We start from the raw sequence: 22,716 nt of genomic DNA, 5'->3' as shown, positions 1-22,716 counted from the left end.
GATGCTATATTCCTCCCGATACTATAGTCCTCCCAATGCTATAGTCTCGAAGCTATAGTCCTGATACTATAGTCCTCCTGATGCTATAGTCCTCCCGATGCTATAATCCTCCCAATGCTATAGTCCTCCAAATAGTATAGTCTCGATGCTATAGTCCTCCCAATGTTATAGTCCTCCCGATGCTATAGTCCTCCCAATGCTATAGTCCTCCCAATGGTATAGTCCTCCCAATGCTATAGTCCTCCTGATGGTATAGTCCTCCCAATGTTATAGTCCCAATGCTATAGTCCTTCAGATGGTATAGTCCTCCCAATGCTATAGTCCTCCAGATAGTATAGTCATCCCGATACTATAGTCCTCCCAATGCTATAGTCTCGAAGCTATAGTCCTGATACTATAGTCCTCCCGATGCTATAGTCCTCCCAATGCTATAGTCCTCCCAATACTATAGTCTCAACGCTATAGTCCTCCCAATGTTATAGTCCTCCCGATGCTATAGTCCTCCCGATGCTATAGTCCTCCCAATGCTATAGTCCTCCCGATGGTATAGTCCTCCCAATGTTATAGTCTTCCCAATGCTATAGTCCCGATGCTACGTTGCTATAGGCCTCCCGATATTATAGTCCTCTCAATTCTATAGTCCTCTCAATGCAATGGTCCTCCCGATGCTATAGTCCTCCAGATACTATAGTCCTCCCAATGCTATAGTCTTGAAGCTATAGTCCTGATACTATAGTCCTCCCAATGCTATAGTCCTCCCAATGCTATAGTCCTCCCAATACTATAGTCTTAATGCTATAGTCCTCCCAATGTTATAGGCCTCCCGATGCTATAGTCCTCCCAATGCTATAGTCCTCCCAATGTTATAGTCCTCCCGATGCTATAGTCTCGAAGCTATAGTCCTGATACTATAGTCCTCCCGATGCTATAGTCCTCCCAATGTTATAGTCCTCCCAATGCTATAGTCTCGAAGCTATAGTCCTGATACTATAGTCCTCCCGATGCTATAGTCCTCCTGTTGCTATAATCTGGTGACTGAGCCACTCTGCTGTGTGGGAAAGACCATTACAGACGGCCAAGCCTCCTTTATCCATTAATCAGTTGACTGTAGTGAACTGAAAACTGAATCCCAAACCGCCAAGCTCTGAGCAGACCCCCTGCATTACAAACATTGATAGAATACATTCTACCTATGCCCATAACAAACATGGCGGATACCACCTCTTTCTACCTGTGCCCATAACAAACATGGAGGATACCACCTCTTTCTACCTGTGCCCATAACAAACATGGCGGATACCACCTCTGGGAGTAGTGAACGAGTTCCAAACACACCGCACGCAGCCTCCCGTGCCCCAGAGTGTGCGGCGGGTTTTTGTCTCTATGGTTTAGCGCTCTGCGTCAGCCGAGTGACGTATCTGGGAGGAGGGTGTGAGCGGACTGCGCCAAGGGGGAGGGGTGTGCGAGCAGCGCGAGTCACGTGCCCGGCCAGTCAGGTGATTGGTGGAAGGCGGTCAGCTGACTGGGTTCCCGGTGTTGGTGTGAGCTCCCCCCGTGTGTTGGTGTCAGTTCGAAAGGTCCGAGCACAGAGCGGCCACAGCGGCTCCTTCTCCAGTCCGACACCATGAACGGCCATGTCATGCTCTACTCCGGGGTCACCCTGGCCTTCTGGGCCACACTCATCATCGTGGGTAAGGTACCGTGCGGGCTCTCACTGTGTGAGTGTGTAGGGCCCATCCCAGGGGCCACATAGCTGTCATTACATCCCAGGGGCCCATTGCATCCCAGGGGTCACACACCTATCCTGCACTGCCAGGGGCCACAGAGCTATCATTACATCCCAGGGGCCACAGAGCTATCATTACATCCCAGGGGCCACAGAGCTATCATTACATCCCAGGGGCCACAGAGCTATCATTACATCCCAGGGGCCACAGAGCTATCATTACATCCCAGGGGCCACAGAGCTATCATTACATCCCAGGGGCCACAGAGCTATCATTACATCCCAGGGGCCACAGAGCTATCATTACATCACAGGAGCCCATCCCAGGGGCCACAGAGCTATCATTACATCACAGGAGCCCATCCCAGGGGCCACACTGCTATCATTACATCCCAGGGGCCACACTGCTATCATTACATCCCAGGGGCCACATATCTATCATTACATCTCAGGGGCCCATCCCAGGGACCACACATCTACACTGCCACGGGCCCATCCCAGGGACCACACATCTATCATTACATCCCAGGGGCCCATTGCATCCCAGGGGTCACACACCTATCCTGCACTGCCAGGGGCCACAGATCGGTCATTACATCCCAGGGGCCACATATCTATCCTGCACTGCCAGGGTCCCATTACATTGCAGGGGCCACACAGCTATCGTTACATTGCAGGGGCCACACAGCTATCGTTACATTGCAGGGGCCACACAGCTATCGTTACATTGCAGGGGCCACACAGCTATCGTTACATTGCAGGGGCCACACATCTGTCTTTACATTCCAGGGATCCATTGCCCATTACATTCCAGGGGCCACACAGCTATCCTGCCCTGCTCTATGGGGACATGCTGTTCTTGGGGCCCATACACAGTCCAGTCTAGGAACGGTACAGCTGCCCCGTCTCTGGGGACACATGGACCAAGGGGGCTTACCATATTCTAGGAGGCAAGCAGGTGCCCTTGTATGGGCTCCACACTTACCATGTTGGGGTCCCAGAGCCATAAGATAAAATGTCAGACATGGCCAGAGTCTTTTCGTATCTTGGGGTCACATTTCTAGGGGCCACTGGCTCAATTACTAGATCATTGTGTGAACCTTCTGTGTGTAATTATTATTATCATTATTATTATTATTATTATTTATATAGCGCCAACAAATTCCGTAGCGCTTTACAATGGGTGGACTAACAAACATGTAATTGTAACCAAGCAAGTTTGACGCACAGGAACAGAGGGGTTGAGGGCCCTGCTCGGTGAGCTTACATGCTAGAGGGAGTGGGGTAAAATGACACAAAAACGTAAGGATAGTATTATGGAAGTAGGTTGGTAGAATAGTATTCACTGAAGACTTAGTGTGTTTTTTTTTGGAGCCATTACCAGTTTAATTGATATGCTTTTGTGAAAAAGTGAGTTTTTAATGATTTTTTGGAAGGAGTGGAGACTGGGTGAGCATCTTTATCTTGAGCAAATGGTAGTTTATGGATGTCCAGAGGAATGTTGCAGATAACTTCATTCATTTCATGTATCTTTTACAATTACTGAGAAAAGTCATTTGGTTTCTCTTTAGCAATCAGGCAAATCACAAACCTAAATACTCTTCATTTTATGCTTTTTATTTATTAATGTCGTATAACGAAGATTACGAAGTCAAAAGAATAAGCACAACCACAATAAAGTCCCCTGTAATGCCCCCAAATGACTATATATTGATCTATTTAGTGGATGAGATAAGTGTACATTCTGTTATCTTTACCAGACAATGTTCATACAAAAATAAAGCTTGAGTTTAGACGTGTGCATTTTGGGGAAGTTATTCGTTTTTAAAAAGCAGAAGTACACGTTGGTGGATACTGTGTTCTTGAACATCTACAATATACAAAGCTGTCTTTAATGTTAAACTTGCTCTCGGCAACCACTACTGAAAGACCCATTACTAGTTAAGGTCTGTTTCTTTGTCATATAGAAAGTCCAACTACTATAATCATGGGTTGGCTGTTATGTAGTAGTAATTGACTGAATACAGTTCTGAGTGTTTTAAATCCATGTAAGCTTTCTGGCAGTGACTTCAGCACCTCCTGCTTTTATTTATAACCTAACTTAGGCTATGATATATTATTTATATAGCGCCATCAGCCCTCGTAGCGCTGTACAATGGGTGGACTAACAGACATGCAATTGTAAGCAGACAACTGGACATACAGGAACAGAGGGGTGGAGGGCCCTGCTCCATGAGCTTACAATCTAGAGGGAGTGGGGTGATTTATTAAACTTTCCAAATTATTCAATACTGTTAGAACAAAAACATTCCAAACTATTTATCTACAAAAGTTCCCTTAGACTTTAACGGGGACGTTTGTCGATAAATTATTTTGAACGTTTTACTAACAATATTGTATCGTGTGACCTGTTCTGCCCTAGCGTGACCTCCGTTTTACCTTTCTATCTGTAAATTATGGGTCCGTTTATATATCAAAGTCCAGCCACCCAGGAGCAGTTTAAAATAATTGTGTTTACTGTGTATCAGATCAAGGAAGGGTTTGCACTTTTTTAATGGGCGAAGACATCTCCAAACACAATTCCCATCAGTTTTCACTCCTAAACATACACTATAATATCTTCTTTGAAGTGGAAAATATAAAAATAGTTCGGATTGTTTGTGCTGGTTTTCTGCGATCTGATTTGTCTGTGTATAAACACACACACGGTTGTCAGTGCTGTCTTGTTTTGAGTAAACAGATCCTGGTTTTTGAATTGCAGAATCTAGCAAAGTCTGGTTCGTTTGTACCTTCGTTTATCATTGACCCTCACTTTGCCTTACATTTCCGTATATTAATGGTTTGATTAAAAAGTGTTCTTTTTATGAACAACCGGTTCAGGTTGCACACATTCTTTAGAAACCCAAACTATTTGTGTGTTCTTTCATTATTCCAGTTTCCTTAATGTGCTCATTAAACGGTCATATTTTTATCATGTATTTTTTTTTCATGCATCCAGTCCAGAAAAAATATAGAAGTCGCTTTATTAAGACCTAACAGGAGCTTTATTAAAGAGTCAGTCTAAGCACCATAACAACTTTGCATGGTTTAAAGGTTGTGGTGCAAAGTATATCTTACACCCAGTCTCTGTGCTGTGAGTGACATATCATTGCAGTGTGTTTGAAATCCTGCCTTAGGTCAGGCACAGTAGATGGAGAGATCTCACTTCCTACTTTACGATGTCCATTATATCCGACTTCTGTGTGCACCGTCTAAAAGCCGTACACACAAGTGGGAAGCATATCCCTCATCTTCGGACAGCCCACGTTGGCCACGCACACTCGGTTGGTGGCTCTGCCATTCACTGTGCAGTCTGATTCACAAAACCTTTACATTTATACCTGCCTGCAGGCGAACGTGTTGGTGACTGTTCCCTTTTAATATTGAACATATCAGTAGAATTAGATGTATAATTGGGCCTTTGGAATATGTCAAGATATCAGCAGGGTGTGAATGTCCTGCCTTTCTTTGTGGTCAGAATGTGTTTCTTTTAAACGTGGATGTGTTCAGATCTCATCATTTTTAAATAATCTTTTTAAGCCCATATATGAAGTTTTATTGAAGTTAAACATTTCCATGTACATATTTTTATATTTGTAATATTTATTTATTTTGAGTTTTCAGTTGATTTAACTTGTTTTAGGGAAATGATTTGGAGACATTCACTTATTGCAAAATTGTTATTCTAAGAAACCATAACATTTCCTCTATTGTGTTATTTAAAAACCAATGTAAATGCTGTTATGGACTTGGAGCTTAGATACCATATATTTAGACTGAAATGATTGTGTGTGCCAGGATCTACCCAACCATAACATGACAGCTTGTTCCTCCTGTAGAAAGCATGCCATGCCCTGTAGGTAGAGGGTAAGAACAGAAAAGAATTGCTTTACGTGTATAGTGGAGTACATGTCATAGCCTTTCAGTAGTGGTATGAACCTTGCATGTCTTGGCAACAGGCTGCTCACAGGAAAGAATTAATTCAGTTAAGGGAACATGACAGCCAGTTGTAGTGGTTATGGTGCCAGTAGTGCCCTGACTCCAACCTAACAAGTTAACTAGTCAACTCTTCTAATTATGGTTTGACATTTGTTTGTCCTTCTTCGTTTTGAGAAACTGCAATGTTTACACTGCAGTACTAAGGCAGTCTCTAGTGGCTGTCTACCAGATGACCACTAGAGGCACTTCCGGGTGTTTACCAGACTCTGGGTCCCTTAAATGCTGCTTGGCGTCCTTGCGCCCTGCACGAGGACATCCAATGTCAGTTAAATACCTAAGGCACTGAGTCAATGCTTTCCTATGGGTTGAGCCTAATGTGCTTGCCACGCATGTGCACTATGTCTCCCCCATCGAATGATGTCAGAGTGCCGACCCATCGGCAAGGGAAATTGGCGCTCAAATCGGGCGATTTAAAAAGGTTTTAAAGGCTTGCTGAGCATCACAGGAAATAGATTTAATAAACATTTTGGAAAAACCAAGGTCGTCAATCACTGGTTGAAAGAAACCTCGTTGAATTAAAGTATGCATTTACGCAACTCCAGTCGAAATGAATAGGGTAGCCGCACCAACCATAGCCGTCCTGATCTCTGATTTAATATTGGAAAACCAATACATAATTTTTTATGTCTCTGCACTTCTACAGTTCCGAGTAGAAGAATGGAACTTACTTGTGGTTTCTTTCCCCCTATAAATCTGTGAGCCTGTCTGGCGCGTTTGTGGGCTGTTTGTTGCAGCATACAAAGTACCTCTACCTGGTGACTTGGTTGGCTTAGGTCCGGTGCCTGGCGGGAAGATTTCTACAAATGGGTGCCGTAAAGTTCCATCGGCAAACTCGTTTTATTTAATGTGATTTTTTTTTTTTTTTTTTTTCTTTTTTTTTTTTTTTTTGATGGTGCAGACCTCATCAGCTCAGCTTTTCAGCCACGTTTAATGCATTACTGCTCTCAAGCTGCACAGATAGGGATGCCAGGACTGAATTTCTGCTCGCCATTGATGAGTGGGCAGGTGGAAATTTTGAGCCCATGTGAACGAATTTCTTTGCTTTACCCCATTGTTTGAGCAAAAACTCTGTAATTCTTGTATACCCCACTGAATGTGTACAGGGTTTAATCATGTCTTTGTTTCGTTTCAGGTACATGTTATACAATATTTGACCTGGGATTTAGATTTGATGTCGCCTGGTAAGTCACAATCATTTTATATTTGGTAACTAATAATGATCTCTCATACACTGCCCTGCAGAATTTGTTGGTGCTTTATAAATAATATTATAGCCAAGCTGCACGTGAGCCATTTAGGGGCTAGGTATCATAGTATTTCAAAGCACCTTCTCAGTCGGATGGTGTGCAAGGTGTAGCAAGCAGTTAAGACGCGTGTTCTCTCTGCGTACCTGGAATTGACTAGTTAAAGCCCCGCTCCATCTAAATACACGTTTCTGATTTTACTTGGAAAGCTGGTTTTGTGTAAGGCTTCACTATGTTTCAAGGTTCGTCAGGCAGAAATCACATGATTTGTCAAAGGAAGCAAAGAAAATGTGAGATCCCCTAGGATAGACTACTAGGATAGACAAATCTTCTACGGCTGGACTGCTCTGATTCCAAACATAATTCTAGTACTGTGATTCAAAACCGTATCCTAGCTTACAGAGTAGTTTATTGTAAGATCGCAAAATACCCCAGAAAAAAATTATATATAACCATTATCAATGCAACGTGAAACACCCACATAAACCGTGTGCCCTCTGTACACCAAACAACTTGGAAACTAAACCGCAAATAAGAGAGAATATAACTCCTATATAAAGGAGGTAATACCACCTTAAATGAGAACAAAGAAAACGTATCCGTATCCGAACTGGGATGTTTTCAGCTTCCAGGAGTTGTGTACAGATCCTTGCAACATGGTGCCGTGCATTATTATGCTGCAACATGAGGTGATGGTGTGGATGAATGGCACAACAATGGGCCTCAGGATCTCATCACTGTGTCTGTGCATTCAAAATGCCATCAATAAAATGCAACTGTTTATTGTCCATACCATAACCCCACCGCCACCATGGGCCACTTGATCCCTCAGCAAACCGCTCACCCACACGACGCCATACATGCTGTCTGCCATCTGCCCTGTACAGTGAAAACGGGGATTCATCCGCGAAGAGAACACCTCTCCAAAGTGCCAAATGCCATCAAATGTGAGCATTTGCCCACTCAAGTCAGTTACGACGACGAACTGCAGTCAGGTCGAGACCTAAATGAGGACGACGAGCATGCAGATGAGTTTCCCTGAGATGGTTTCTGACAGTTTGTGTAGAAATTCTTTGGTTATGCAAACCGATTTTGCAGCAGTTGTCCGGGTGGCTGGTCTCAGATGATCTTGGAGGTGAAGATGCTGGATGTGGAGGTCCTGGGCTGGTGTGATTACACGTGGTCTGCGGTTGTGAGGCCGGTTGGATGCACTGCCAAATTCTCTGAAACGCCTTTGGAGAAGGCTTATGGTAGACAAATGGACATTCAATTCACGGGCAACAGCTCTGGTGGACATTCCTGCAGTCAGCATGCCAATTGCACGCTACCTCAAAACTTGCGACATCTGTGGCATTGTGCTGTGTGATAAAACTGCACATTTTAGAGTGGCCTTTTATTGTGGCCAGCTAATCAGCATCTTGATATGCCACACCTGTGCAATAATCATGCTGTCTAATCAGCATCTTGATATGCCACACCGGTGAGGTGGATGGATTATCTCGGCAAAGGAGAAGTGCTCACTAACGCAGATTTAGACAGATTTGTGAACAATATTTGAGAGAAATAGGCCTTTTGTGTACACAGAAAAAGTCTTAGATCTTTGGGTTCAGCTCATGAAAAATGGGGGCAAAACCAAAAGTGTTGTGTTTATAATTTTGTTCAAACAATCATATAATGTTTATATAGTGATTTTACACTGAAGTATTGCATCATAGATTTGTGTGTTTTTGTACAAACATAAAAGGAACACTATAGTGTCAGGAATACAAATATCTCAGCCAATCCATGGTTTCCCATAGGAATGTACTGGCAGGCTATTGTGCATGCTTGGCAAAACCTTGCTCTGCGCCAATTCACATCGTCTCATAGAGATGGATTGAATCAATGCATCTCTATGGGTAACGCTCAGCGTCCCCTTGCAGAGCACTGACCCAGGAAGAGCCTCTAGTGGCCGTCTGAGTGACTGCCATTATAGGTGTTCCGATACTCTGAAAATGTTGGGCTTTTAGTAAAAAGGCTATAGAATCTGGAACCACTACATTAAGCTGGTGACTATAGTGCACCTTTTTTCTATAACTGCTAACTTGATGATCTAATTCTGTATTGTTTCAATTGAAACAAAATGTCCTTGGTGCTGTTATTTTTCTGCATGTAGTTTGATTAGATTTTTCATGCTTACCAAGTCCTTCCTAAATATAGATTTATTTTTAAGCAGGAGACAAACACCTGGGAGGTGGGGCAGAGTCCGTGTGAATAAAACCTATTTCAGAAACAAACCCTCAGCTACTGCAGAGCCTCTTTACTGAAATTAGCATTGTGATATTGTACGGTGGTCTTTAAAGAACCATTCAGCCCATCTAGTCTGCCCAATTTTGCCCAAATTGTAAGCACTGCAGACAGGACCTGGATTTGTTATATTTACGTTTAGAATAATCATTAGAATGGTTAGAATTCAAGCCCAGAGATGTAGACTCCATTCTGCATGAAATTAATTTACTGTGTACAGTCCTTTTGTCTATTGTTTAAGGTAAGCAGCACACAACAGCCGTATTTACTAAACAGATCTAGATCTCCACTTTGTATTAACACGCTCCCCTCCTCCTCCATGTTTGTACCAGAAACAAAAGAGATTTCCTTGCTGTGAGTCGCTGGCTCTGCCTGGCTCTGCTCTGGCTGCGGTGGGTTACACTGGTTCTCCCTTCCTGTAGCTGCCAATGTCTGCATATCAAGCAGGTTCTCACCCATCACACGGGTTCAGCATGTTCCTCTTTTCCTGTAGTGTAGGTTGTTTAATGTATATAAGGAGTCACTTCAAGCCTGATTTTTTTTTTTTATTTTTTTTTGTCTGTATGACCTCCAGTATCGTGTGTGTGTGTGTTTTAGTGTTTTGACACTATTGGTATTGTCTAATTTCAGGTTTTGGCCCTTGGGCCCCAAGCAGGACAATGCCCAAGGTTTGATAGCTTTAGGGCGCAGCCATTGGTTTTGATAGGTTAGTAGACACAGCCTGGGTTAATGTCTTGCTGTGCTGCAAGACAATCTTTGCGTTTTCAATCAAGTTTCTGTATTTGTTTATTTTTTTTATTTCTATTTTATTAGTCCAGTTTGCTACTTTAAACGTTGAGGCTGTAAATAACATTGAAAAACTCCTTAAATTCATGTCGTTTGTGGTCTGATTACATTTTTCCTGGTGTCATTGCTTTGCAGACCCTGGCTATCCTGGAAATATTGATACCGCAGCCGGGGTGTGGAAATCTAGTTTAAAAATAAATCTTGTCCAAGAATCTAGTTTTCTGCCCTCTGTGTAGAGCTCTGAGCATTGATAGGATTATTTACAACACTCAATTTTTGCAAATTAAATTTCAATGAAAAAAACGAATGCAAAAAAAATATCTTGAAAAATTCTCCTGCTCAGCTACAGTCACTGGCAGCTTTTTGGTTTTTCCATTTGGATTGAATTCTCAAATTTTGAGATTATTGAATGATCGGGAGTGTCTCTCCCCACCTGTGGTCTAGGGGATGACATTGGTTTAATATGTGTATGGTGTATGTAATTGGCTCTTTTCCAGCCTATACCCTGACTCGTTAGAAAGTACCAGGACCACAACAGAAACCTTTTCTTTGGTCAATACCTGCTGCGTGTTTTGGCTTTTGACCTCCTGTAGCTTCTAAAGGGGACAAAAAAAACCCCAAATAACCTGTCTGTCCGCATCCCAGAACTACAAATCCGGGGAACTGGGCGACAGGAATGTCACATCAATGTGCAGAATTAGATTTATTACCTTTTTTGGCTCCCATTGTCTGTTGAATTGAGAGAATACAAGTAAGCAGACAAACCATTATAGAATGATCTGACGTCTTGCTGGGTGCTGCTCCCCACTTTCACTACTTCTGACGCAAAGCTAACGAATTGCCCGAGAGCATCAGATGGTCGCTCTTACGGGACAAGCTAAGCGTAGGCACTCCTGGCACCATAACCACTACAGCATGCTGTAATGGATAGGGTGTGTGTTTGTTATATTATATTACAGGGCACTCCCTAAATCCCAACTTCAAACCTCACAAAATATCACAGTGTGTACTTTTTAAAAGTGAAAAATGTAAGAAATGTAGGGACACTAGTCACCAGAACCACTACAGCTTAATTAGTACTGGTGTCTATAGTCTGTCCTTGCAGGCTAATCAATGTAAACGCTGCCTTTTCTGAGAAAGGGCCGTGTTTACATTGCTGCTTAGTAACATCTCTAGTGACAGCCACGAGAGGGGCTTCCTATCACAGTGTGCAGCACTAATGTTTCATGCCTCCATGTTCCGCATGGAGATGCTGAACGCTACCCATAGAGATGCATTGATTTAATGCATATCTATGAGGAGATGCTGATTGGTGCAATGCTGCATTTTGTCACGCATGCACAATAGCCTCTCAATGCTTTCCTATGGGTAAGCATTGGCTTGGCAATGGAGGTGGGGCCAGCCATGGAGAGACCAGCACGGCAATGAAGAAGATACGTTTAAAAACCTTTTTGCTCCACACTGTAGTGTATCTTTAAAGGAACACTATAGTCACCTAAATTACTTTAGCTAAATAAAGCAGTTTTAGTGTATAGATCATTCCCCTGCAATTTCACTTCTCAATTCACTGTCATTTAGTAGGAGTTAAATCACTTTGTTTCTGTTTATGCAGCCCTAGCCACACCTCCCCTGGCTATGATTGACAGAGCCTGCATGAAAAAAACAAACTGGTTTCACTTTCAAACAGATGTAATTTACCTTATATAATTGTAGCTCAATCTCTAAATTTAACTTTAATCACATACAGGAGGCTCTTGCAGGGTCTAGCAAGCTATTCACATAGCAGGGGATAAGAAAATCTTAATTAAACAGAACTTGCAATAAAGAAAGCCTAAATAGGGCTCTCTTTACAGGAAGTGTTTATGGAAGGCTGTGCAAGTCACATGCAGGGAGGTGTGACTAGGGTTCATAAACAAAGGGATTTAACTCCTAAATGGCAGAGGATTGAGCAGTGAGGCTGCAGGGGCATGTTCTCTACACCAAAACTGCTTCATTAAGCTAAAGCTGTTCAGGTGACTATAGTGTCCCTTTAAGGTAAAAGTGTGTGTGTGTGATTAGCATCCCCCTATAACCGCAAAATACAGGTATTTTTGTTAATCACAAAAAAAATCAGTTGACCATTCATTTTAGGTGAGGCTTTTGAAATCTATATGATGTAACCTTTATGTTGTATTGATTGGATGCACAATACAGGACACAAATGGCATCGGTAACTAGCTGCAAAGCCTGGGTGATATACCATGTTACCCCAATATTTATGTATGTGTGACTTTATAAAGCACCAATATTGTCTGCACTGCTGTACAATGGGTTCGCCACAACAGATAGGGTCAAGTTTGGCTTACAGGAGCAAGCGTTGAGGCCTTGCTCAAAGAGCTTGCAATCTACAGGAGATAGGGTCCTGGTAAAGGAATAGTACATTTTATGCCAGGTAGAAATGGGTTGCATGTATAATAGCTGCACAGTCTCTAGTTTGTAAGTCCAGTAAGTGCGAATATGTCAGAGGTGAGAATTTACTTTATATGCCTTGTAAATGGCTATATTTTGGTGCTTTTTAAATAAATTGTAGATTTATGGAAAGCCTGACTGAACGCAGCCACAGTGTAATCTTGAAACCAGGATTTAGCAGTGTGGGTGTAAACGGAGGAAAGCTGCGAGGATGTGACATATATTATGGAGGATATCTAAAATGGGTTGTGACGAGGGGGGTGAAGCTTGAATGAGACCACGGAGGAGCGAGTTGCAGTAGTTAAGGTGGGGAGTCAAGTCCTGTAGCAGTGCTCTGGATGTATCAGGTGTTTGGGGTGAATATCAGTTATGTTTGTTTTTTTGGATGTGTAATTCCAACCCGCTTACACTCGCTAAATCTGTATATTTGTATTTTTCAGGTTCCTTACAGAGACGTCTCCCTATATGTGGGCCAATCTCGGTATAGGATTAGCCATTTCTCTTTCAGTGGTTGGTGCAGCTTGGTAAGGACCCCTGACCATTCATTTCCATGGAACCGATTTGTATTAATCTGTATAAGAGTTCCATCAGGTGCCGGAGGGGCAGGTTTATCCACCCCTCTAACCAGCAGAATAGAAGAGCTTTTATAAATTCCGTTAATCTCTCTTGCAGGGGTATCTTCATCACAGGTTCCAGTATTTTAGGAGGAGGTGTGAAGGCCCCGCGGATTAAAACAAAGAACTTGGTCAGGTAAGCCGAGCTCTGTGTGGCGCTGGATGTGCCAGAACTTTCACTACACGTCTCTTGGAGTTTTGTCACCTGTACCTATCAGGTTATTCTGAGTGGATTTACATGGAGAGCCGTGTCTTACTCTGTTAATGGGAATTTAAACATCTTTAGTCTTGTAGCTCTGCTAGTGTGTAAAACTATTTTATATAGAGAAGCCTCAAACAAATTAAGGATAGGTAAGGCTTTTGTCTGGTACCCAATATGCTTACACATGAAATATGAATAAAATATAAAAAGTGTGGGTGTCCGGGGACAAAAGAGAGAAAATATTTTAGTGCAGCTAAAGAAAGTCCCCTCAGAATGGATTTCCTTATTAGTCCTATTTGTTAAAATACTGAATTAATGGAAATTGTCAGGTATTGCAAGAACTTCGTTATAATTTAAAGAAACCCTCAAAACACGTATAGTGGAAGTGTTTTGTTTTAGCTACACAGACGAAGATGCACTTTGCCACCCGCCCCCCCCTCCCCCCGCCTTAAAAAATAAATAAATGCATCTTTACCTGTGTCTTGTTGTAACCCCCCCACCCCTTTTGAATTTCTTACCCTTTTTGTGCTCTAGTGTATTTTATTCCCCCTTTAGTGTGTCTTACAACCCCTTTTGTATGTATCTTACTCCCCCCAGCGCTTTTGTGTGTCTCTTGCCCCCAGCCCCTTTGTGTGTCTCTTGCCTCCAGCCCTCTCTCCGCCACAGTCCCTCTGTGTGGTTCTTTTTTTTCCCCCCTCAGTCTGTTTTGTGTTTCCCTCCCCTCCAGATCTCTTTGTGTGTCTTTCCTCCTAAGGCACAGAGGCATAGTTTTCTGGCACACAATCAAAGTCATACAGGTACACTGTCATACAGAGGCATATCTTCATACAGAAACACATACAGACACACATATTCAGAAACATGCATACAGACACATGCGTACATACAGAGACACACAGGCATACCATCATACAGAGGCATGTACAAGTATGTGCGCGCATTTACGCCCGCATGCACAATACGCGTGCACGTACATACATTCAAAGACCTACAGGGACACACAGACACCTACGTATACAGAGACAAACCTGCATTCGGTTACATACAGGCATACAGAGACAGTCACAATTGCATACTTACATCTGTTCAATCTGGGGTGCATGCTGTCCGGCTCTGTGGAGTCCAGTCTTGCAGCCCAGCCTCATCACTGGGCGCCGACCGCGCTGTGTGGTCATTCATATCCCCGCCCCCTTTACACAGCCTGCGGCAGAAATCAGTGTAGGAGGCTGGGTGGGCGGTAGAAGACTGGGCTCCACGGGTGGTAAGACCTGGGCTGCGCTTGGCCATGCTACAAGAAGTAACTGGCTGGGGGGGGAGCGCAGTGCGCTTCCCTCCTGCCGGTCAGCGTGACATTGCACCCCCAGGGTCGGTGCTCCCTAAGGCGGGCGCCTGGGCCACCTTATGGTAGCGCCGGTCCCTGGTTACACTCCCTGATTTGTCTATTTTTGGTAGTTTAGCTCCCTGGTGCTGAGTGACCCATGCTTGCCCAGAAACACAGTGAGCTTCGCACACGCGTGTTCCGTGTCCGCAAGGCTTCCCAGTAAGGTTATTACCGAGTGCATACAAAACCAGAATTTAATCATTTTATCACCAACCCCTGGAAAATAGGATTTTATGTTTAATCACTTTTTTTTTTTTATGTATGTTTTGTCATTTTTGTGGGTAATTTCACAGGCCGTGCCTCCCAATAATTCAACATTTCAGATTTGTTCTTCTTCCCCGGTACAGGAATACCCCCATTTAGACCCTGAATGTACCAATCTCAGAGTTCTGTCTTTCACTGCTTGATTTACCGGGCCCTGATTTATACTCTGCGGTGTATCCAAATATGGCTGTACTATACGTTTTTATCTTTGACACAGTATTGCGAACTTAATGGTTCAAATTTGTTATTCTCTAATCTTGAGATGGCTGTTTGCTTGTTTCCCAGAGACGCTATTTGGTGGAGTAACACTGTCCCCATACTGCTAACCATCCAACTTTAACCCTCTCTCATCCTGACCGTAGCTTGTTTTTTGCACATCTCATTTTACGCTACGCATATTGAAATTGGCATGCATCTGCTTATATTGACTGTTTGATCTGGCTATTTAATGTCTAGAATAATTATTTTTTTTTAGTTATTTGAACTACTCAAAATATCCCAAAAAGGGATTACTAATGCATACTACTTGTTTTCTTTTTCCAGTATCATTTTCTGTGAAGCTGTGGCAATTTACGGCATTATCATGGCTATTGTAATCAGCAACATGCAGGAGGTATGGATTCCTAATACTTGCTATTTCTCAATGTTATTTAGCATGTTTCAGTGTGTGGGATCAGCACAGGCGGGGCACACTCTCTCCCCTAATATGGGATTGGCTGTCAGCAATTTCCTTGGTTGGCATTCTATCTGCGGTGTTTGTTATAACCTTTTGGATTTAGCAGATTACTTCTCTTTAACACTTTAAACAAATCTAACAGCCAAGGTGTGCGCTATAATGAGAGCAGGTAATCCACCTTCTTCCTCGAATAAATCTGATGCAGCAAATAATTAGAAAACGGTTGCTTCGTGTGGTTTGTTATTTCCATTAATGGTTTAACACCTTTTTAGCACTAATTTTGTGTTTCTGCTGAGTTTAACATGCTTTTCCTGTGTGAATGCTGACTTATCCAATATATAAAGCCTGACGTTAAATCTCCACCGTGTATGTTGGAGCAATGTGTGAACTCTGTCCTCTACCTCTGTAATGTTTGACAGTAGATTTACAGTGAGATTCTAATCATGTCTCCTCTTCCTCCAGAGTTTTAAAGGAACTACCCCGGAGACTATTGGAAATCGAAATTATTTTGCAGGTCAGTAATGTATTGCAGGATGACAGGTGGTGGGGAACAACCCAAACAAAACCTTTTTTACTTTAACAGATTCAGACACCGACCGTTCCTGCTCACCCTCTGTATTTTGAATGGATCATTGGGAAGTAAAACTTGTCGTCATGTTTGTGTCAGAAACGAAGCGTTTTTTTTTATCCTGGTACAAACTGCTTAAAAATAGTTTGATGCATTTTTTTAATGGTACTCGCAGCCATACAATCAGCAAAGATAATCTAAAAAAAAATCAGAGGTTATGGTGCTCAGTGTGTGTTTAATCTTTACATTATTGACATGATAACACCGTATCCAGTATGAATCCTAAACTGTAAAGTTCTTTATATACAGCAACTTAATGGGACACTATAGTCACCAGAACAACTACAGCTTACAGTTACGCCCACACAGAATTCCACAGCACTATATACTGACCTTATATTATGTTGTGCTATTATTGCAGTAAAGCAAGTAGAAATTGCTGCAGGTAGGAAGAAGGGGAAAAGGTAGGTATTACAGAAGGAAATTTAATTTCTCTTTAAAAAAAAAAATCTAAAAAAAAATCCACAACTGTCTTGAAATGGCAGAGGTTTTGGTGCCTGTACATTCTGGTGAGATTGAAAAGAGAAATGGTGCTGTGGAAAATGTTGGCTTTATAAAAATACCTCATGCGCTTTGCTGGTTACTGATGAACAAAGTACCCCTGTATCAGTTATGGTGTTTATAGCTGCTGGACTGCTATTTATATAATCCTGGAAAATAAATAAAGATCAAGAATAAGTCAATTAGAAATCTATTAAGAAATCAATAACATTGGTAGAGGATCATTCAAAACAAATAGAATTACAAAAAATGATTAGGTTAATTGAGTTATTTTACTAATTCTCTCCCAAACACCCACCCGTCTTTACTTTACTTTATTTCAGAGTGATCAGTGTATATATAAAGTTTATTGTACTGACTAACCACTTGGGGGCGGTATTGTAAAGATAAGATAAAGTTTAGAATGAAGTGAGATTTATTCTTCTAAATCTGGTTTCATAAGCATTTCACTCCATAGTAATCATTTTAAATATTACTTTCCACTGGTTTGCATTAATTGTTAATTATGCCTGATCCACAATTCACCAGCATAGGGGAGTATTGTAACAAGCCTTAAAATTGTTTTGTGGGAAAAAAAAGAGGTCAATTAATTTAAAAGGTATATGTAAATAAATGTTCACATTACCGGTGATATTAGGATTAATAGTGCAAGCTGTTTAATTTAAAAGGACACTTCAATCTGTACTTACACAGAATTTAGTTTAATACATTCTTGAGCTTATACGCTAAAAATTAATAAAGCAAATAGATATCTTGGCGATTTCTGGTAGTGGCTGCGATTTCCCAGCCGTTCCTGGTGTTCCTATTGGGGATATTAGTACTGATTTGCCCATTAGTCTCTGTTCAGTGTTGCTTTATGGAGCATGGTAGTTCAGATGCTGAAATGTAATTAGTGAAAAGATCTGAATATTCCATAATAATGCTCTGATCTGGACACGTGCTGTCTTTATTTATATGAAGTTCTGAGAAATGGTTTCAGCTGTTTATTGTACACACGCAGTTTAATGATCTCATACAAGTAGAGGCGAGCCCTTTTTTCCTGGGGTGACGACGATTGGCCGCAGCCAATTTTTCATACAAGAATAAGGTGACTGAAGACAAGGGAACTACTTACACTTTAATTCTGTGCATGAAGATTTTATCTGATCACAAAGTGAACTCTAAATACTTTTTTTTTTTTTTATTAACCTGGGATATAGTCACTGGTGTTACTTTTGGAGCGTTATATCGTTTTGTAAATGACCTTTACATTTATAGCTTTAATTATATCGATCGGTACATATTAACATGTCTTTGGACTGTCTTGTGTGTTCTGTGATCTCTCATTTTCTCTGCATATTTTTAGGGTTTTCAATGTTTGGAGCCGGGCTCACCGTAGGATTCTCTAATCTCTTTTGCGGTATCTGTGTTGGCATTGTTGGTAGCGGGGCTGCACTTGCCGATGCTCAGAATGGCAGTCTGTTTGTGAAGATCCTGATTGTGGAAATTTTTGGTAGTGCCATCGGCCTGTTTGGTGTCATTGTTGCAATTTTGCAGGTATGCTTCAAAATCGATCATTTCCTCTCTTATTCATGCACTTTTTTTTTCTTTTTTTTTTATCGCTTCATTAAAATTCTGGAAAGCATTCTTCCCCCCTACAATAAAACATTTATTAACACTTTTTTTTTTCTTTTGCAGACGTCCAAAGTAAAAATGGGTGATTGAAGTCCCTTCGTAGCGTTAAGACACGAGTCTTGAGGTGTGCGTCGTCCATCCATCCTGACTGGAGACCTATTGGAGAGAGACTTATATTTATTCCATGTGTTTCATTTTGACTTTGACAGAAGATATAAAAACACCCCTCTTCTCTCCCCCCCCCCCCCCCCCCCCCCCATACTTGTATTTTTTATTTTTTTTATTTTAAGCCTTCCAACACGTGCTGTAAAGATGGTGTACATAGTTTTACTCCTGAAATATCTCCCTGTTTTCGTTTCTTGTGAGAATGAAAAATATATATGTATATTGTGAAGATCTGTTTGAAATCTGTGGCCCCTTTTAAAGAAACAAGAAAAATAAGAGCATAATTATTTCCTCCCCAGTGTCAATATTACAATAATGTTGGGAATGTGCTTGTCGGTGTAATAAATTAGTGGTGGTGTGCGCAGTCACCCCTGCCTACAAGGCTGGAATGGGTACCACAGATTTTGCGTGATTATTATTTTGTTTTGTTATGACAGTGTCTTTATAATAAAGGTATTAATATATAATATTACTGAAGGAATAAAACCAGCTATGGGCAAACTTAAATTCTATAAAGAGGCGAAATAAATCCATTTATAACTGTCCTGCCAAGCCTTCTCAGGTGCAGGTGTTAAGGGGTAAGCCGCATAATGTTTACGAGTGTGTAGTGTAGTAGCAGCCAGGTAATAAATCTGTCAGCCAGCCATGTAAAGTAACATGTATTTAAATGTTTGTAATATTTCCAGCAGGGGGCGTAAGGATTCTCCATACTAAGCCACTGAGAAGTGTGACTGCTTCATATACTGTTTACTGTCAAGAATGCCTCCACTGGCTAGCTGTAAAAGATGAGAGCTTGCTAAGGCTGCACACAGCACATCTGCAGCTTTCAGATTTTAGATTTACCCCTAAGGAAAACATGCAGGGGAAAAAAATACATGAAAATACAGGTGTATATCTACTGAATCATTAAAGGAACACACTATTATTATTTTAACATGTATCTCTATTTATAAGGACTTGTTCACTTTGTTTTGTTAACAATGTCTAGATAGCTGGCTACTTCCTCCCTGTCTAGCTCTCATGTCCTCTTCAAATTCTTGGCTGTGGGAGTGTGTGCAGCTCGGGCAGATCACTACATTAAAGTAATAGCGTTGTGTAGAGAATGTGTACCTGCCATCACTCTTCCCTATAATCTCCTGCTGCCCACGTGTGAGCGCTGGGGTGAGAGGCTGATGCTTTGTGCCAGTTTCTAAACAGATTTTAAAGCAGGCTTTTATAGCATTTGGATTCTGCCACTTTATCTTCTAACCCTTCGTAAATGAATGCCCAAAGTTTTGCTCACTTTTTGCAGATTCTCTTGTGGCCAGTGATACCACGTACAGGCTTCTAGTGTGATTGTTTAGCTTCAGGGCAGGCTATGAAATGAAACGTCTACTCTTTAAAATCTGGTGTATAATCACTGGTAAAAAAATATATATAGTTTTCAATCAAAAATAGCCTTTTCCAATTTGTTCAAGCCAAGCCTCTCATTGCTGAATTTTAACACATTGTATTTAAATCACACTGGATTCACTTATTATCTTTATTGCTGTATAAATAAATGGTTGCTAAAAAAAAAAAGTCTGAGGAACCAGCGCTATAAGCAGTTTGTGTTTTTTGGTCCTTAAAGGGAAAAGGAGTAATATATTTGCATTGACCAATGTTGTATTGTGATTTATAAACCTACAGGGAAAATAAATATAAACTGGAGTTTACTGGTTTAAATAGTCCAATAATTACTGTAATTTCTTATTACCTGAAGTGTAGGCCACTATATCGTAAGGAATACTCCCACCCTCTTTCTGACATTTAGAATTCCCTTGTTGATTATCCACAATTCATGGTGTAGCTAACCACCATATATGTTTAGCAGTAAGCTATGATTTGATGTGTCTACGCTGCTTATGTGTTCTTACGTTTTAGCCAACCATGCTCTGTGATTTCTGGAAAGAATCCTACCAACGGGCGGGGAAGTATGGCCTGACTGCAGCCCGAGCAGGTTCCATGGTGGAGAAGCTCCTAATTTTTATGTGAATCAAGCCCAAATAACAAGTGTGTTTAACATTTCTATTTTAATCTGCTCAACACCCTGACACTCTGATATAGTGATTCTCCGCATCGAGTTGGGGGTTTTGCACAAAAGACTTGTCCGTGGCCTGTTGGAGGACACTAAGTGATAGAAGGGATTTACAGTCTGCGTTGTAGTGCTTCTTAATTTCTGGGCTCACTTTCCCTCCCCCCCCCCCACCTTTGAGCCAGTGGTGGTTATTCCAGTCAACACTGGCTACTCAAAGGTTACTCTCTCAGACCCACATCATACTGACCTGGCATAGCCATGTTAATGCATTGCCGATGCAAAAAGTACACCTTGGGTGCCATTTAAGATCACAGCAAGACCTCGAGGCATTTGCCTGGCATTCTGGCAGAGACTGTTGGCAAGTTCAGCTTTCTGTGCTTCTTCACATGATATACCACCACTAGCCTCATTTGCACACTCCAATTCACCTCACAGGAGACTTGGTGATATAGAAGCTGTAGGTGCTCAAGAGCGTCCGACCCCTGCAAACCCTCACTTTCAAAGCTGCCTTTATTTAATTTTTTTACAAAAATAACGAAAGCAGCATTGTGAAGCAATATCAGGCTGAAGATGTCTTGCACTGGATCCTGGATAGATTGCATGGCATGGAGGGCCCTGTCCACAACGCATGGGGCCTTTTCCAACAAACAGACCTGGAGGCGGGATAGCGCATACTTGAATTTTATGGAGGTTTTAAGCCAGTTGACGGAGCGACGAGGGGCTCTGGTCACCTCTTATATGCCTTTTGTACAAATGTATTTTCCAACAAGGGGTCAGTTAACTGGGACAGTCCCTTCACTAACCACTTCGTGTGATGCAATAGTTTCCTTTTATTTTTTTTTAAGTTTCCGTTTGAACTTTAAGGTTTTCTACCATGCCAGAGAAGTCTCTCACACCAATGACTATTAGTCCGTGTTCTATTATCCCAGAGTTTAGCTTAGCCCTAATTTCTGTTAGTTGATTATTCTATTTGCTATCTGCTCAAAATCTGTTAATGTTGTCTGTGTACCTGCTGATTCCCTCCTGAAGTTCTACATTAACATTTAAATTGTGATTTATTTTCGTAGTATTGTAATTGTCCTGTAAATCCTATATGCTACAATAAGTCATGCTTTACTATTCAAAATATGGTTTGTTTATCTTTGAAGTACAGAAATTGTCATGTATTATTTTCATGCCACAATAAAAACAAATTGACAAAAAAAATAATTCATTCTGACGGGTTTCTCAACGTAAATGTGTGAATTTTTATGGGGGAGCGGCATCAAAAACAGCTGTTGGATGTGTGTATATATATATATATATATATATATATATATATATATATATATATATATATATATATATATATAATATGTAAAGTGTTAAATAAGATTTCATTTAAAATGGGGAAGAAAATAAGGTGTGTGTGTTTTTGTCATTGTGAGCCATCTACTTTTTAAATGTATTCTTGCAATGCATCCGTTCTGCCCTCTGCCACTGAGGCCAAGGGTGGGCTTCGATCGATCAAGCTTATTCGTGAAGAGCTCTGGTGGGAAATGCTAAATGAGGATATTCCACAGGCAAATTCAGGTTGCTTCACCTCGGCATTTCTCACGATGTAGATATTTGGTCAGGTGATTGGTAATCGTGACAGACAGAGCTCAGTTCCTATAGCAGCACTCATTCAGAATCCACTGCAGACCATACATTAAATGACATTACAGGCACCCAGACCACTTCATCTCATTGAGAGAAACTGCAATGTTCAGACTGAACGTAATGGAACGATAATTCCAATGTGGTTGCGGACATTAAAATTGACGGTTAGAGTTAGAAATAAAACAAAACACCCTCCACACACAGATTTAGTCATTTGCTCTGAAAACCAAGCAAATAAAAGAAAAAAAAGGCACAAAACTGTATGCAAGACTTTCATGACTCTTCCCCCATCATCCCTTACATGAAATGTCATTTCTAACACGGTTATTACTAAAGTAGCTGAACTAACTATTTTGACCTTAAATTTAAAAAACAAAAAATTCACCTTAAATTCTCACTTGAATAAGCTTTGGATCTGCAGCTGTTTATTGAGCACAAAACAAGTG

The 22,716-nt window shown here is 41.4% G+C and overlaps 1 protein-coding gene across 1 annotated transcript; it reads left to right on the top strand.

The window, feature by feature from the left end:
• Nucleotides 1-1,427: 1,427 nt before the first annotated feature.
• On the top strand, nucleotides 1,428-18,653 carry ATP6V0B (ATPase H+ transporting V0 subunit b). Its single transcript, XM_063427177.1, has 8 exons — nucleotides 1,428-1,691; nucleotides 6,897-6,945; nucleotides 12,969-13,052; nucleotides 13,201-13,278; nucleotides 15,533-15,602; nucleotides 16,128-16,179; nucleotides 18,140-18,330; nucleotides 18,472-18,653. The coding sequence occupies exons 1-8, from the start codon at nucleotides 1,625-1,627 to the stop codon at nucleotides 18,496-18,498; spliced, it is 618 nt and encodes a 205-aa protein (XP_063283247.1). The 5' UTR covers nucleotides 1,428-1,624; the 3' UTR covers nucleotides 18,499-18,653.
• Nucleotides 18,654-22,716: the final 4,063 nt, after the last annotated feature.

This window comes from Pelobates fuscus, chromosome 7, assembly GCF_036172605.1.
Source record: "Pelobates fuscus isolate aPelFus1 chromosome 7, aPelFus1.pri, whole genome shotgun sequence".
Classification (NCBI taxonomy): domain Eukaryota; kingdom Metazoa; phylum Chordata; class Amphibia; order Anura; family Pelobatidae; genus Pelobates; species Pelobates fuscus.
This window is presented reverse-complemented; position numbering and strand designations above follow the sequence as displayed.